This window comes from Bactrocera neohumeralis, chromosome 6 (genome assembly GCF_024586455.1).
Source record: "Bactrocera neohumeralis isolate Rockhampton chromosome 6, APGP_CSIRO_Bneo_wtdbg2-racon-allhic-juicebox.fasta_v2, whole genome shotgun sequence".
Lineage (NCBI taxonomy): Eukaryota > Metazoa > Arthropoda > Insecta > Diptera > Tephritidae > Bactrocera > Bactrocera neohumeralis.
This window is the reverse complement of record NC_065923.1, coordinates 39,201,745-39,218,284: the sequence shown is the minus strand read 5'-3', so window position 1 is coordinate 39,218,284 and position 16,540 is coordinate 39,201,745. Positions and strand designations below refer to the sequence as shown.

Here is a 16,540-nt window from a genome sequence, read left to right as displayed (position 1 = left end):
TCTTGACTTTTATTTATTTAAGATCCACCGGTGCTACTATTTTCATGTACACAGCTGTATATATGGTCACACTAAAGGAAACGTAGCTCAGAGGACCGTTATGTAGAACGAGGCGCTTAGCCGCGTAAATGCTTGTGACCGGCAAATTTGCAAACAAAAACATATTTTATGCTAATTTAATTTTCACAGGCTACAAAAGTCTGCGGGCTAAGCTGCTGCGAGCAAGAATAATACAAGTAGTAAAACCTACAATAGCAAAGAAGCGTCGTGCAGCATATTAAATGCAAACGAGGCGAGTTTATTAAATGAAAATATGGTAATAATAATTGAAGTGTCCCACCCGTAGCGACTGCAGTAACCGTTCCATTTCATTACCAGTGTTAGGCAGCTCGCAGTTGTCGTACTAAATGGTTATTAGCATCAAAATAACGTTTCACACCGAAAATTTGTTTTAACTAACAGTTATTCAAGCAGAAAAAGCACCTCAGCTTTATTTTACCACTACACTGCACTCACTAGTTCAATCCGAGTGGATCAGTGCAGCGCTACGATATTTAAGCGAAATACTTCAAACTTGCCAGCTCCGCGAATTAATCTTTGTTTTGGTCAATTTCAGCACTTAATTCAATTTCTCTGTTTCTATTTCATCCTTTTGCTGAAGAAACTTGGAGCTTGCACTTAGCGGCACTTGTTAGCAGATCAGCAGCAATGACAAGTACTTTGGCATGAGCAGCACAGCCAACCTTGTTACCGGCTGTAACTTGGGCGTTCTTTACTTCATTAATCAAAGACAGCACAGTTGCGGCAACATAAATTGCAATTACAGCAAACCATTAAGAGCAGCATGCAAGCAACTAACCATTGCCGACCGAGCGCCGTAGATTAATGGCGCCAACAGACGGCCGCAGCCATATTTAATTGCAGCAATCGTTACTGCTTCGTTTATAATTAATACTAAACACTTGACGACGTAACCTTTATAAATCCGCTGATATTTACTTGGACGAAAAGCCATATACAAGGACGCCATGTCTGCATTGCGGCCGGAGCACCCTTATCTTCTTCTTGTAATTTTTTCAGTGTGGCATTAACTCGTACTGCTTAGCTTGCTTCATTAGAATACTTTATTTATCTTAGTGTCTTCCGGTTCATTGGTCAATTGACTCTGCTAATTTAATGCTCGGCTAATAGTTATGAGCATTAATTTCAAAACTTCGATTAAATACATTTTTTAATTCTTTTTTCTTAGTAACGTTAACCGATAATAAGCAAAAACAACAGGAAAACACGTTAAATTCGGTTGCAAGAAAGATATAGTACCCGTCACACATACAAAGAAGTTTATATGACTATATTGATTCGAACTGAACAATTGATTCGGAGAATGAATCATTTTCTTTGTCAATAACTTAAAATTTCTTGAAATTTTCTCTTCCTCTTCCTCTGCTTCACCGGGAGGTACGGCGTCGAATACTTTCAAACCTAGAATGTTTTCATTTATTCGGACGACATGACCCATGCTAATGTCGTCGTATATCTCATACTGCTCATCGTTCCATCGAATGCGATATTCACGAGTCGAGTAGAAAATCGTTCGGCTTTCTACTGTGATTGCAGCTTCTAGACGTCGAACCTGCCTTGTGTTTGTTGACGCGCGTTTTTTGCTGCACAGAGGCGGTCGCGTATCTTAGCTGCAACAAGATAATGGTCCAAGTCAAAGTTAGGACCACTGAGCGTACGCACGTCTAAAACAACGGAAACGTGTCTTCCGTCTATCACAACTTGATCGATCTGGTTGGTGGCTTTTCGATCTGGAGAGAGCCAGGTAGCTTGATGATTTTTCCTATGCTCGAAACTAGTACTACAGCATACCATATTTCGGGCTCCAGCGAAGTCGATCAGCCTCAACCCATTTGTGAATGTTTCATCGTGAAAGCTGAATTTATCAACCGTTGTGCCAAAGGTACCTCCTTTGCCACCCTGGCGTTAAAGTCGTCAAGCACGAGTTTGACATCGTGGCGGGGGGAGTTGTCATTGGTGCTTTCCAATCGCTCATAGAAGATATCTTTGGTCATATCGTCTTTCTGTTCCATAGGGGCGTGGGCACAAATCAGCGATATGTTGAAGACCTTCACTATGATGGCGATTGTGGCTAGACGTTCATCCACCGAAGTGAATGCTAAGACTCTGCGACTGAGTCTCTCTCTCACTACGAATCCCGCACCATTATAATCTTTAATTCGTTTGCCATGGTCGTCATGAAAAGGGGGGTCTCTCATCCGACACTGTTTTGTTCTTTTCATGGGGGGTGTTATTTTACTTGGTGGATCCTTAACTCAGAGCATAACTCTGGGGAGCGATATTTCGCTTTCTCACTTTAGCTCGCCTTCAAACGCATGTTTTTGGCTACTCAGACGATACTTGATAACACCGGAAGTGGTGAGCTGCTTGAGCCATATGTAAAAGAATCGTTTCTGGCCACTCCCAAGTGAATGGCGCTCAGAAAACTTTCCTCATCTGCGTTAACTTCTACATATGGCTCCATTCGCCGCGGATATATTTGTTGGAGCTCTCTTAAATGTTGGTTCCAATCGAGTCTTAATAAAGCACTGAAACGCCTTGGCTGCTGTGGGTGGCGATATACAGTTTTAAATATAATACATCTATTATAAATAGTTCTACAGGGAATGAGTAATATAATTTGAAAAACAATTTAATTAGTAATTGTAAAGAATTGACTTATAATTTTGCAATATGTTCCTCTAGCAAACCAAACAACTACTCACTCCACACCATATAAAACATAATTGATTTTATTTTTTTTTTCAATTTTAGTTATACGCGAGTCCTACAAAATCTCAAACTTTTGTGATTGACAGTTTATTTGTAAAACAGTTCACAGCATTAAAAGTTTTGCAAGGTGAAAAAGAAATCAAATTAATATGTATATTCCACTTCTACAGATAATGGAAAATAACTAAACAATTCAATTTCAGTGACAAAAACTCAGAGCGTTTTACCCACGTGACTGTTTTGCATTGTTATGCACAAAACTCACTAAAATTGCGGTTATATTTGTTCGTGTATTTGCGAATTTAGTTTGAAATAAATTGCAGAGTTTACGTTAATTAAGTGTGCAGATATGTGTGAAAGTCCTACAGCGCTAGAAGTATTCACACATATGCCGTACTTTATTAACTTTTTACATTCGCTTGTGTTCTGGCACTAACATCTGCATAATTGCTGGGTATTATCCTATATATTATATAAGTGTTATGTATGTACATAAGCCTTTGCAATTAAGTTCACAACTCAAAGTTCAATTCAGGCAGTTTGTTAGAGGAAATTATGCTAACGGTATTAAAACAATTACAAATTCTAAATTGAATAAATCTAAAAGGTCAAAAAGTAATTAAAATGCAATGTGAATAGTTGCTTGTATTTTGTTACGTAAATATTGTGTATGGAGTATATACTCAGTATGTTTGGGCATTTGAGCGCTGTTTCTGTAGTTTACAGTAACTTAAAATATTCATCTCATCCAAAAATCGTAAAAAATTGCGAATATTTTCGCGCAATTGTTTTCTCCCAACTTTCGACGTGGATTAACTCATCAAGAGTGCACCGATGAACTTAATTCTATTTTTGGCGATGAAGGTCCAACAAAGCTCAATGTTTATCGATGGTATGGTGAATACATCAATTCAAGACGAATTTTGTAAAAGTAGTCTAAAATTCGTTGTTGTTCCCGAAACTATTTATGATATGGGCATTCAATTTTGCATGAACCTTGGATTCCTCACAATTTGTAATTCGCTCACAAAAAGGCTGGTCTCGATTAGTCGAGAGAAATGTTAAAAAAATACGATAGCGGTGCTTCGAAATACGTCTATCACATCGTGACAAGTGATGAATCGTCGAATGACTTCTTTTTATTCCCGTAATTAAAAATAATAAACTTAAAAGGTCAACGCTTTCGGCACCTGAAGAAGCGGTTGATGCATTCAATGCATGTTTTAGAGATATGTATGTCAATCAGAGTAGCAAACGTGTTTCGAAATATAAAAAGTAACTCTCGTACTCATACGCAACATGTTGTGTTGCATAACGGTTATTTTTAAGTTTTTTTTTAAATAGAACAAAAACGGTTATGTATGGAAAGTCGCCCCGGCAGGAAATAGTTTAACGGTGTCAAATCGCACGACCAAGGCGGCCAATTGACATGGCCATTTCGTGAGATAACACGTTCACCAAACTTGGTTTTCAATAAATTGATTGCGACATTCGATGCGTGACTTGTGGCGCCGTCATGTTAAAAACACATATTGTCCAAGTCCATTTCATCCAATTCCGGTGAGAAATATTCAGTTATCATTAAGCGGTCTTAGTCATCACTGAAGAAGACGGCTCAATGACGCCGTGGATTGCTGCCTGACCAATAACGCATATTTTGCTTATTGACGAAGCTATTCAGCCACAAATGAGAGTCAGCGCTGAAGATAATTTTTCGATGAAAATATAGATCATTTTCAAGTTGCTGCTCAGCCCAATTCACGAGCATACGACGATTCTTGTGGTCAGGTAGGTAGGTAGGTAGGAGTGCAGACCTATCGGGCTCAATTAACACTTGATGTGCCATTTTGATGCACTGTTCGTAGAACCTCCTGTATCTGCTATTACGTTTCACCTTCTCTTTCAAACCATTTCGATGAAACTACTTATATCCGACATGCTTTTAGTGGAAATCCATTCAAGGTTTGGTGCTAGATGGATTCCAAGTGTTTTGTGTCGGATCTGTGCTAGAGCTGGGCATTCACAGAGAAAGTGGAAGATTGTTTCCTTGTTCCCTGCTACTCCGCAGCCACGGCAGATGTCATTGTAGGGCATACCCATTTTGGATGCGTGTTCCCCAAATGCCCAGTGCCTGTTGTGGTAGCTGTTACTCTGTAAATACTTTTCCTTGACCTATTTAGTAAGTCGTTGGTTCTTTACCTGTCATATTTTGGCCATAATTGTTTAGTTATGACGCATTTTGTGATGTTTTTCCACCTGTTATTTGCAATTTGTTGAAATTGTCTATTGATCTCTCCTTTGATTGATCCTAGCGGACTTGGTATTATCTCCGCCTCGGATTCGTTGAGGAAAGCTCCTGCCTTTGCCAACTCGTCTGCTTTTCGTTGCCGAAAATGTTCCTGTGGCCGAGAACCCAGATTAAGTTTAGTTGGAGCTTGTCTTTTCTTGTGGTCAAGCGGCTTCAGTTCTTGCGTCAAATTGATCTTGCAAGGATGTAGGTTATTTTCTATTCGCAAAATTCGCCACAACGGCGTCACAGAGATGCCCAACGCTTGAGAACGGCTTGTGAGAGACTGATTTGGGCCTTCCTCAATTGATGCGCTAGCGGCAGCAATATTCTCCACACTACAGACACTTCTTTGTCTCACTGGCATGGGAACATTTTTTAGACGCTCAATTGTTATGCTGACGACCAGAAATTGGGCGTAGCGCTCTTACAGTTGAGGCCACTGACTCCGAGTTTCGGTAGTAAATTTTAATAATTTAATTTGATTCGTATATGTTATGATGAAATGGCAAAGCTTACTGAAGAGAAATGTTAAAAAATTAAGTCGTTTGCGGTCCCTATCGGTCTGCTTTGTAGTGTGCCTATTGAAAAACCCGTTTATTGTCATACAAACTGAACGATCAAAATCAAGTTCTTTTAATGATTCTTTAGTATTTGTAAAGTTTTTCTTGTTATTAATTATTGAATTTGCTATCTAAAATAAGCTACAGGTACTTTTTTAATGAACCCACTAAATTCTCCTTCCATTGCAGATTCGGCAACACTGATTTTCAAAGAAATGATTTAGAGCGGAACAATATACATTTCCTAGTTTCAATTAAATAAACTAATATACACAAACTGAAAAACAAATTGAACTATTTCCAATTTTCAATTAAAAAACGAAGTGAAACGTTTGAAAATAAATGAATTGAAATAAATTCGAATACATGCGTGCATGGAGGGAATTAATCCATTACAATAACCAAAATAATACTCGAACAGATATTGTAAAAACCTGAAAAATAAAGACAATAACGATCCAAAAGTAAATGAAAAATCCCATTATTACACACATACATACATATGTATATACATGTGTGCGCTCAGAAGTAATATACTCCAGCTTTTCGTTAACCAATTTCGGTATATTTTGATTACTTTCGACTAGGCAACCATTGTGATTTCGCTGTTGGTTTTCCTTTTAAATTTTTTCAATTTTCTTTTATTGTTGCGAAGTTGTGAAAATACACACCAATATCCGCAATGCGGCATTAGAATATTACGCGAATTCGAATTCGCCATATCGATTATTGTTAACGGTTTGCACGCTTTGCCTATACGCCGGTTGATGGGCGCGTTTGATGTTGCCGATGGTGGCAAAATGGATCGATGTCGAAATTGGTTTTGCGCGCGTAGTAATAATAATGACTATGCCGAAGTGGCCGTAAATGACCCGCTCAAAAATCTAACCAATTCCATTTCGGATACAATACGTGACCACGTGCGCGACATGAGCAGCAGCAATGGCGGTGGTTTTATGACCGCAGCAACCACAACACCTCCACCATCTATGGCTACAACAACACCAATGCACTCGACGACTACATCGCATGTGGTTACATTTCTGGATGATGTCGGCGCAAGCGGTAGCAATGGCACGGTTACGACGAGTAGTCGTGTGGTAAGCCACACAGAGTTGCATCCACCAATGGTCGATGGTAATTTGGACGTAATCGAAGCTGTAGAGGATTTCGCTAATGGAACTGGCATCGGTTTATCGCTATGTGATGATAGTGTGCCATCATCGAAAAACTGTTATCGCCTCATTATGCTGGGGTAAGTAAATAGTTTGCAGATCTTTTAAAGTAATTTTTATAAATTGAAGGTTATCTAATATTTCTCCTCACACCACCTTTATTTCCTTACTTAGTCACCTCATGCACATACTTCGAAACATATTTACTAAAAAATTTTGATTTTATAATTTATATATTATATTCGCCATTGATAATCCCCTGAGCCGGATGACATTATACCAGCACAACTGCAACGAGGTGTCACGCTTTGGTGCAATTGGCTGGTACCCATCTACGCGAACAGACTCGGAAAATCTGGGTCCACAGATGACTGCGAGCCGGAACATTCTCAAAATCTCGAATACTTTTATTTAATTCCAAAATAGTTAGATTATTAGATCGTCGAGCCTAGCTGTGCTGGCCGCTGCCCTGCTAACATATCTTCGAGGGAAGCATGATAGGGAAAAACTCGCTGACGAAGAGGGACGATGAGCCTTTGTGTGGATGGATCAAAGTTTGCGGGGAGTGTCAAATACTTTTCACCAGCTCCATTTTTAGGCATCTTTCAAGCGAAAGTGGCCGCCATAAAGGTAGAAGTAGATATACTGATCCGAAGCGCAGCCTCCTTCAGTCAGTACTACTATGCACTCTGTTAGTAGGTCAGCGATATAAGTTTTGAGTTCGTTTACAGTGCGCTCAATAATAGTAAAAGGATGTCTAGACTTCTTATCTATAGCACCGATCTATTTTAAATCGATTAGAGTGGTTTTGGTGCCTGACCACAGCGGTGTAGCAGGAAATTGTAAGGCTAAGCTTGCTAGGGCAGGTACTTCATTCTCAATAACTGCGGAATGGGAACGGGTAGGGGCTCCGTTGGCTTCTTGTGGGTTAACACTAGACTGCTGAACCTCAGATCAGTTCAGCAAGCGTTGGTCAACCTACAGCATCTGTGCAACCGCAAGGTCTTTCTGGCCCAAGGTAAATCGGAAGAAGTCTAGTGGGCTCTTCGCTCTCAGCAAGGTCCACCATTCAATGCTTGCAAGAGTTCTGACTGAACACTGTCTGATCGAGATTCATGCGGGACTACATCGGCTGTTTTGAAATATAATCATCTCAACACTTCCTACTCAAATGTTCTGTATTTGCCACATGAAGGCAAAAATACGTCGGGTCTCATTTTTTTACGCATCCAGGTGAAATATCGAAAATATGTAGAAATAAAACACCTAACCAGATTTGTGATAGGTTCGGGGAGTTTTGCCGATAGCTAATATCCCACTATTGGAGTTTGCTTTCCGGCTTCACATAACACTTATGTTCATATAACAGTCTAAATGTGATCCAACAGTTACACTAAGAGGTCAACCATCTAACCTAGCCTAGCTTATTGATAAATATTGTAGCCTTCGATTTGGCACGTGATTTGTTGGCATCGAACTATACTTGTGAAGAAACTGTCTTTGTAGGCATTCGATTATTAATTCTAAGGACAAACATTCACTTAAGACATTGTACTCTATGCTACGATAAGATAACAATATATGTAGTATGCCCACTTGGATCTTGGTCCCTATAAAAAGTGCTGTTTGCTGTGACTTGTCTATAAACTTTTAGAGCATGGTTATGTTAATTAGTCACCTAAGCCAATGAAAATGGAGGGACCATCAACACCGGACGAAACGGACGCATCTGAAGATAAATAAAGTGCTGTTTAACGAAGCCAATGTACCATGTCACGATGACAAAAATCTATTAATGAGGCTTCGAATTGCTTCCGCATCCACTGTATTCTCTAGATCTGGAACATGCTTTTATTTTCTGTTCTCAGATGACAAAAGAATACTCGCTACGAAAAATTTTCGTCAAATTAAGGGGTGATCGCCGAACTCTGACCTATTTTGAAGCAAAGAACAAATCGTACTACAAAAATGTTATCATTTCATAATAAGCCAATCAACCTACAGTTGGAAAAATGTTATACATACTTACTTCTGTAGTAACAGCCTTATTATACCCTGAACAGGGTATATTAAGTTTGACACGATGTTTGTAACACCCAGAAAGAAGCGTCGGAGATCCTATAAAGTATATATATATAAATGATCAGTATGTTGAGCTGAGTCGATTTAGCGATGTCCGTCTGTCTGTCTGTCCGTCCGTCCGTCTGTATATATACGAACTAGTCCCTCAGTTTTTAAGATACCGTTTTGAAATTTTGCAAACGTCATTTTATCTTCAAGAAGCTGCTCATTTGTCGGAACGGCCGATATCGGACCACTATAACATATAGCTGCCATATAAACTGAACGATCGGAATCAAGGGCTTCTATGGAAAACTTTCGCATTTGCGTGGTATCTTCACCAAATTTGGTATAGATTATTTTCTAAGGCAACAATGTAATCTCCGAAAAAATTGTTCAGATCGGATTACTATAGCATATAGCTTCCATACAAACTGAACACATAATTACTAAAAGAAATGCACCTGTGAAGGGTATATTAACTTCGGTGCAGCCGAAGTTAACGTTTTTTCTTGTTTCAGCTAAAGTAATGGTGTGCAAATTTATATTTTTAACTTATCTTAGACTGTATAATATATTTATACCCTCAACAGGATATGTTACATTTACCACGAAGCTTGTAAAACTCAAAAGGCACCAAACAAATATATATAAATTATCAGCTTGACGAGCTGAGTCGATATAACCATTTTCGTCTGCCTATCCATCCGTCCATCTGCACGTTCACGATATACATACAAAGTATATGTAAACTGTAATATCGATCTGAATTTTTGCATATGGCTGTTTCTCTCCGAGATACTGCTTTTTGGTGGGAACCGCCAATATTGGACCACTATAGCAGTCATCCAAACTGTACGATCAAACTCAAGTAGCCATATAGGAAACTCTTATATTTGACGAGATATCTTCACAAAATTCGGCATGGATCATTATTCAAAACAAAGGTACAATCTCCGAAGAAATTGATTAGATCGGATATCTATAACACATAGCTGTCATATATACTGACCGATCAAAAGTAACTTATTTTATGGTAACTTCTTTCTTTGTGAAGGGTAACCGAAGTTGACGTTTCTTCTTTTAATTTTTTTTTTAATTTGTTTTTTTTCGGACATATTTTTAATTTAGTAAAAATACTTTAAAAATAAATTTGTGCAGCCCTGTCTAGTGGTTAAATCAGTAGGTAGTCACAAAATATTATATATGTTACAATATATATTCAGTACTTTTAAAACACTGCATGTAGCGTTTCTATTTTTTTAAACAACACTGTATAAACCGGTATTAATACATTGCTGTCACACGTGCCTTTTTCACACGCCATCTGCAATTAGTAATTTGCCCTTACATACTTACATGAAAAAAGGCGGAAAGGAGTGCGATGCAGAAATAAACATTAAAAGGACAAAGAAAGCGTCTACATACTAACATACATGTGTACGATATACACACAGTGATGCATGTGTGTAAATTTGTGTGTTAATGGTACAATTTCGTACTACTTCAATAACTTTGTTCGCGGCATTTGTCACGAAAAGTGAACAGTCACATTCGTTTTCTTATCGCTCTTAATTAATTAATTTACAGAAGTTACTTCAAAACCAAAAAATGTATATATAAATATAGTATGTATATATGTAAGCAACTGCTGTCAAATGTATTATATTGTTATACGCCACAACCGTTCCACGCGCACGAAGTTACAATTGAATTTATTGTTTCCTTCGACGCTTTTATATTTTCGTGCTTTCGCGTTCTTCCTTTCGAATGTGTCTGATTTTCGTTTGTCATTTTATTGTCAGCTCGTCACGTGTGGGAAAATCATCGATTGTGGCACGTTTTTTGGGTAATCGCTATGACGACGCATACACCCCGACCATCGAAGACTTCCACCGCAAGCTTTATCGAATACGCAATGAGGTGTATCAGCTGGATATATTGGATACGTCGGGCCATCATCCGTTTCCAGCAATGCGACGCCTATCATTCATGACCGGTAAGTAACCACATTCTTATAGGCAAATTATTTATATGTACATACTAGTAGACAAAACTACATACACAGCCAACAGTATAATATTAAGGTGGTCTTCAAGGGAACTGAAAGTAAATCAACTTCAAATAAGGGAAGTCTCTTAAATTAACATGAAATACAGCATTAAGACTTCGTAGAACTGTCTTGATACGAGTGTACCGCATAAACGATACTCTGCTGGACGACAAGCTGTCCACAGCAGGTAGTAACTGCATTTCCTTGTGGAATTTCAGTTACAAAGTGTATGGCTTTCAGACAAGCGCTGGGTTTGGCAATGAAAATCACAGCACAATGAAGCTACTAACGCGTACTTTCATAGATTTGTTTGTGGTCTGTAAGGCGGTAGTAAGGCAATAAATACCGGAGAGAGCAACCCCATAAGAGCAATAAAATTCCTATCCGGGGTGGCAAGAATGAAAAGATGTTGTTTGACATCTAGAATACACATATACTTACATGCGAAATTTTGGGCTCTAAGAAGCAAAGAGATTAGAGAAGAAACAGTGCCGTAGAAAAGGTAACACGGTGACACACGAATTACTTTTATACAACGAGGCGAGGAGTAGCATTTAATGAAAGTTAGCCAGGCTTTGTGGGCGTACACAACCAAGAACAGCATATTTGTTCACTATGTTTGGCTTAAGCAATTTGATGTAAATTTAGCCGATAGGGCAGTTAAACGTTTTACTACCAACTGCATTGTGTTACTATTTTTACAGATAACTCGGAAATTATATTAAATACTAGCTGACCCCGCAGCCGTTGTCCTGCGTGAAATTATGTGTTTTGAAACGAAAAAAAGTTGAAATTATATTGTGTCGAAAATTATTTATTTTCGATTTTTCTACATTTCTACATTTTAATGTAGCGCAACTTAATAAACATAATTTTTTGATTTCTGTTCTGGTGCGTAAATATACAGAGAAGATGGGTTTCCAATGTCCATTCATCAAACTTGTTTGCATTTTATATACAATGTTTGATTTTAGGTCCATGAACGATAAGACTTAAATCACTAATAAAGAGCTTTAAATCTGTTATACTCCGGAAACTTACTCCCCATGAATGTCATATTTTCCCCACAAAAACCATAAAATAGCTAGATGTAGTGGGTGAGTCTGTCTATCCCTTTATTCTATGACACGTAGAATCAGTTAAAGTTATAAGTCTTTTTATAATAAAGAGTCTTGTTATAAAAATATACAAATGCTGTTAATTTGACGGAACCGCCGATATCAGAACACTGTAACATATTCATCTTCTATATTGTCGTAGACACCGCTTACGCGATTATAGCCGAGTTTACAAGAGCGCGCCTGTCGTTCTTCTTTTTCGCTGTTTGGTGCCAACTAAAAATTCCAAGTATTATAGCTAGGTCCTCTCCACTCTCAGCTGGAGTGTCTATCCATTCGGACGACATGACCTAGACAGCAAAACCGCTGCCTATTAGTTCGCTGAACTATGTCAATTTCGTCGTATACTCGTATCTCGTACAGCTCATAGTTCTATCGACAAATGTTATCATCGTTCATGCCTCTGCACCATGTAGCAGGATGGGGATAGTGAGTGACTTGTAGAATTTGGACTTTGTTCGTCGAAAGAGGACTTTACTTCTCAATTGCCTACTCAGTTCAAAGTAGCACCTGTTGGCAAGAGTTATTCTGCTTTGGATTTCGGGGCTGACGTGGTTGTTGTTGGCATTGGTTTCAAGATAGACGAAATTATCTACGACTTTGAAGTTATAATTTAACAATTAACAGTGGCGTGGAAGCCAAGTAGCGAGTGCGACTACTGTTTGTATGATGACAGGAGATATTTCGTCTTGTCCTCGTTCATAACCAGACCCATGCGTTTCGCTTCCTTATCCATTCTGGCGAAAGCAAAACTAATGGCGAGAGTGTTGAGGCCAATAATATTGATGTCATCGGCGTACGCGAACAGTTGTACACTCTTATAGAAGATTGATCAAAAGGGAGGCCTGTTATTCGAGGCTTTTTTGATCTGTTAATTGGGGGTGCTTTTTACGTAGCGGGCCCCAGACACAGCGCACAACCCTGGGGAGGGATGAGTCGCCTTCCCAATTTAGCTCGCCTTCAAACGGATGTTTTTTTTTGGCTATCCAGAGAATATTTGGTGTAAGACCAGAAGTCATGAATGGCGCTCAGTATGTATGTATATTTGTATGTATTTCTATGAGCAAAAAATAGTAAGACTTTGTTCCTAATTTTCTAAATTTATTCTTAAAAATCTATATCAGCCCCCTCAAATTAATCACCCTTGCCCACAAAACACTTGTGCCAACGTTTTTTCCAAACTTCGGAGCAGTTGTTAAAGCCAATTTCCAGAATAGACTTCAATGCTCAATGCGATTAACGTTTAATGTCTTCATCTGACTCAAAACGGTTTCCCCGGAGCGGTCGTTTGAATTTACTGTCTAAAAGAGCTAAATCAGGTGAATACGGTAGTTGCGGTACGATGTTGGTTGAAAATTTATGGAAAAACTCACGAAGAATCAATGCAGAATGCGATAGTGCATTATTATTGTGAAAAAACCAAAAGTGGTCGACCCATATCTCTGTCCTCTTTTTACGAATAGCTTCGCGCAAACAACTCATAACAAATAGTATTCCTTGTTGGCAGGTTGGCCGGTCAACGTCCGGTGTGTTTTACGTGGGCACCTACTGACGACAGCCTTACTCCACGGCGCTCAAAAGCACAGCGGATCAAATCAATGCGTTGATCAGCGCCCTGAGAATGCAAAGCATTTTCAGTACCAATTGGCAGTGTGGAATGGACACACTAACCACCTTGGTAGGGTTCGAGGCCCATCTAAAACCTCTGCCGTGCTTTGGGTCCGGCACCCGGTTGCAATGCAACTCCACATTCAACTGAAAAAGTCAGTTCTTCCCGCGATTTGGGTTTTAACCACAACCACCACGATACTCCCCAAGGGGCCAGTCCGCACGAGCAGGTTGGAGCGAACTCCAAGGGCTCCTGCTCCCCGTGGTACCAGAATTAAGTCTCCGGTCAGACCTCGTAGCCGAAACTACTACCAGTTGAGCTTCCATACGGCTCTGGACTGGTGGCCAGGGGTTGGACCCCATACACACATCACTTACACATACCAATCATACAGAAACTAACCCTAACTTCCAGCTAACCGCCTTCGCCGCTTAAACAGTTCACGCGCAAACGACCCTAACTGTTCGGTATTCCGACTAGTGGAGATCACACCACTAACATCTGACCTTGGCCGGTCAGAAGGAATTCGGAGTGCACCACACCTCGATAATCGAACTTTGGCGTGGGTTTTTCGGCTTTGGCTCACCTTTGCGACGATATTCGGCCGATTGATCGTCTGGTTTGGGGTCGTAAGCATAGATCCAAGATTAATCGCCAGTAACAAGATGTTTTGTGGCGTCCTGGTAGTCGGAAAGCATTGTTTCACAGACGTTTAAGCGAAGCTGATTTTCGAAAAAATTAAGTATTGTGGAACCAATAGTTGCCCTAGGCCCAAATAATTTTTAAAAATGGTTTTCACTGATCCTCTCCATATTCCAATGATGGCAGTAAGGTCTATGACTGTTAATCCTTGTTTCTCCAAACCCAATTCATTTATTTTATAGACGTTTTGATCATCAGTTGATGTTGATGGTCATCCTGACGTAGTTCGTCGTCGACGCTTTCTCGACATTCCTTGAAAAACTTGTATCAATCAAAAACACTTGCTCGCGACAAACCATTACCACGGAAGGCCTTTTCTAACATTCTGAACGTTTCGGTACCAGAAATTTGAAATTCCGCTCAAAAATTTAATGGAATTTCTTTGCTGAATAATTTCACTAATCGTAAAAATCACCACTCTCATCAATCACTCTATGTACTTCAGAGAGACCAGTGTATACTAAACAATAATAATTATTTTGATGTGACATTTGACACAGATATCACTGACAGGCATACCAACCTAGAAAAAATATTTCGACCAATAAGTTTTCGCGCGAAATTTAAATTAAAAAGTCTTACTATTTTTTGCCCACAGTATTTGTAATATCGAAAAATACGATAATTTAGCTTGTCAAAATGTACAATTGTTGATAACAGCGAAGTAAGTAGTTATTAAAAACTTCCTTGTATGAAAGTTGTTTCCATGAATCCATATCAAATTAATTTTACGAATATTCTTGGAATTGTCTGGGAAGCCACAAAAGCACACACCGCAAAACAATTTGATACTAAAAGCACTCCTAATTATCAGCAGCAGTATAACCTCAATCACCCACGTCTAAATAATAATATATTAATAATTGGTTGCAAAAAGCGGATGAAGTGATGAAAATAATTCACATAATTAGCAAATATGAAGATGAGTTTCAGTGAGCTTGCTATTCTATTTAAACCGCTGGAATGTCGCGTGCGCTTAACGCTTGCAAGGAAGGGTGTGGCAGCTTGAGGAACTCAGTTGCAGATAATAAAATAGACTTTACTACTTTTATAATACTTTATTACTCATAACCAAATAAATAAACACGAAACAGCATTAACACTTTTTTAAAATATAGTAAAGGGTAAGGTGTACCCTTGATGGGACTATAGATTTAGAATTGTTATTCATTGTCATTACAGACAATTGTGAACAATTATAATTAATTTACTTTATTTTTTCATACACTATTTCAACTTTTGACTGCAATACTATCAACAAATAGCCACAGTGCCGCGTTTTTATTTTCTGAACCTCCCTTGGGCGCTACTTTGCGGGCATTTCTCCAATAGCGTCCAATATAGACAAAGCTTACAATTTAAGCCGATTTGCTTTTTCTAGGATTTTTATGACCTACAAAGCTTACTGTATATATGCGAGCTGCATATGCACACATAAAAGCATAGATTCGCAGAAATAAGACTAAGTCCAGACTTAGTATACATGTATAGCACATATAAGCCGGTATTTCCGTTGGCTGCCAAATGTGCTCGCAACTAAAATTTAGCATTTCTCACATTTTTAACACAATATTTAGAATACTGACAACACACAATATCAAAGAAGTAGTAGAAAGCTGAAATTCTAATTCCGAGCGCAGCCGAATATTGTTCAAAGCTTTTGCAAAAAAATACTATATATAATCACCAAAAATGCAAAATAACGTAACATCACTTTTCATAAGTTGACAGGCGAAGGAAATATGTTATAATAGAAACTACTTCCATTTTGTATTATATTGAAACAAAATTTGAGTTTTGATTATAAAATATTTATATATTGGTTATTATATCTGACAGCGATTTCCAATATTTTTTTTTTTTTTGATGATACGTTGTTTTGCAGTTTAGGTGACGATATTTTGCATATGGCAAATTGTCAATTGATTTGTCTCATGCCTATTATCAGACTTCCTTAAAACATAAGACCTGCTCTCATTAGCCTCCTTCGTATACCAAAATATTTATTTTAAAATCAACCTCTCTAACAGAAATCATCATTATTCTCTTAATATACTATAAAACCAACCATAAGGAATCGATTGTGGATATTCACGACATCCCCGGACCTGAGAAAAGTTTTAACCGAAAAGTTGAGATATATTCTGCAACAAAATATACACTGATAAAAAAACACATT

At 38.5% G+C, this 16,540-nt stretch overlaps 1 protein-coding gene across 1 annotated transcript in view; it reads left to right on the top strand.

Annotated features, from left to right (window-relative positions):
• Positions 1 to 16,540, top strand: part of LOC126763581 (GTP-binding protein Rhes) — a 118,595-nt gene that overhangs the window by 95,294 nt on the left and 6,761 nt on the right. The window contains exons 2-3 of the mRNA XM_050481221.1: positions 5,833 to 6,898; positions 10,685 to 10,878. Coding sequence (XP_050337178.1) covers positions 6,411 to 6,898; positions 10,685 to 10,878 — 682 coding nt within the window. The 5' untranslated portion in view covers positions 5,833 to 6,410. The remainder of the gene's footprint in view (positions 1 to 5,832; positions 6,899 to 10,684; positions 10,879 to 16,540) is intronic.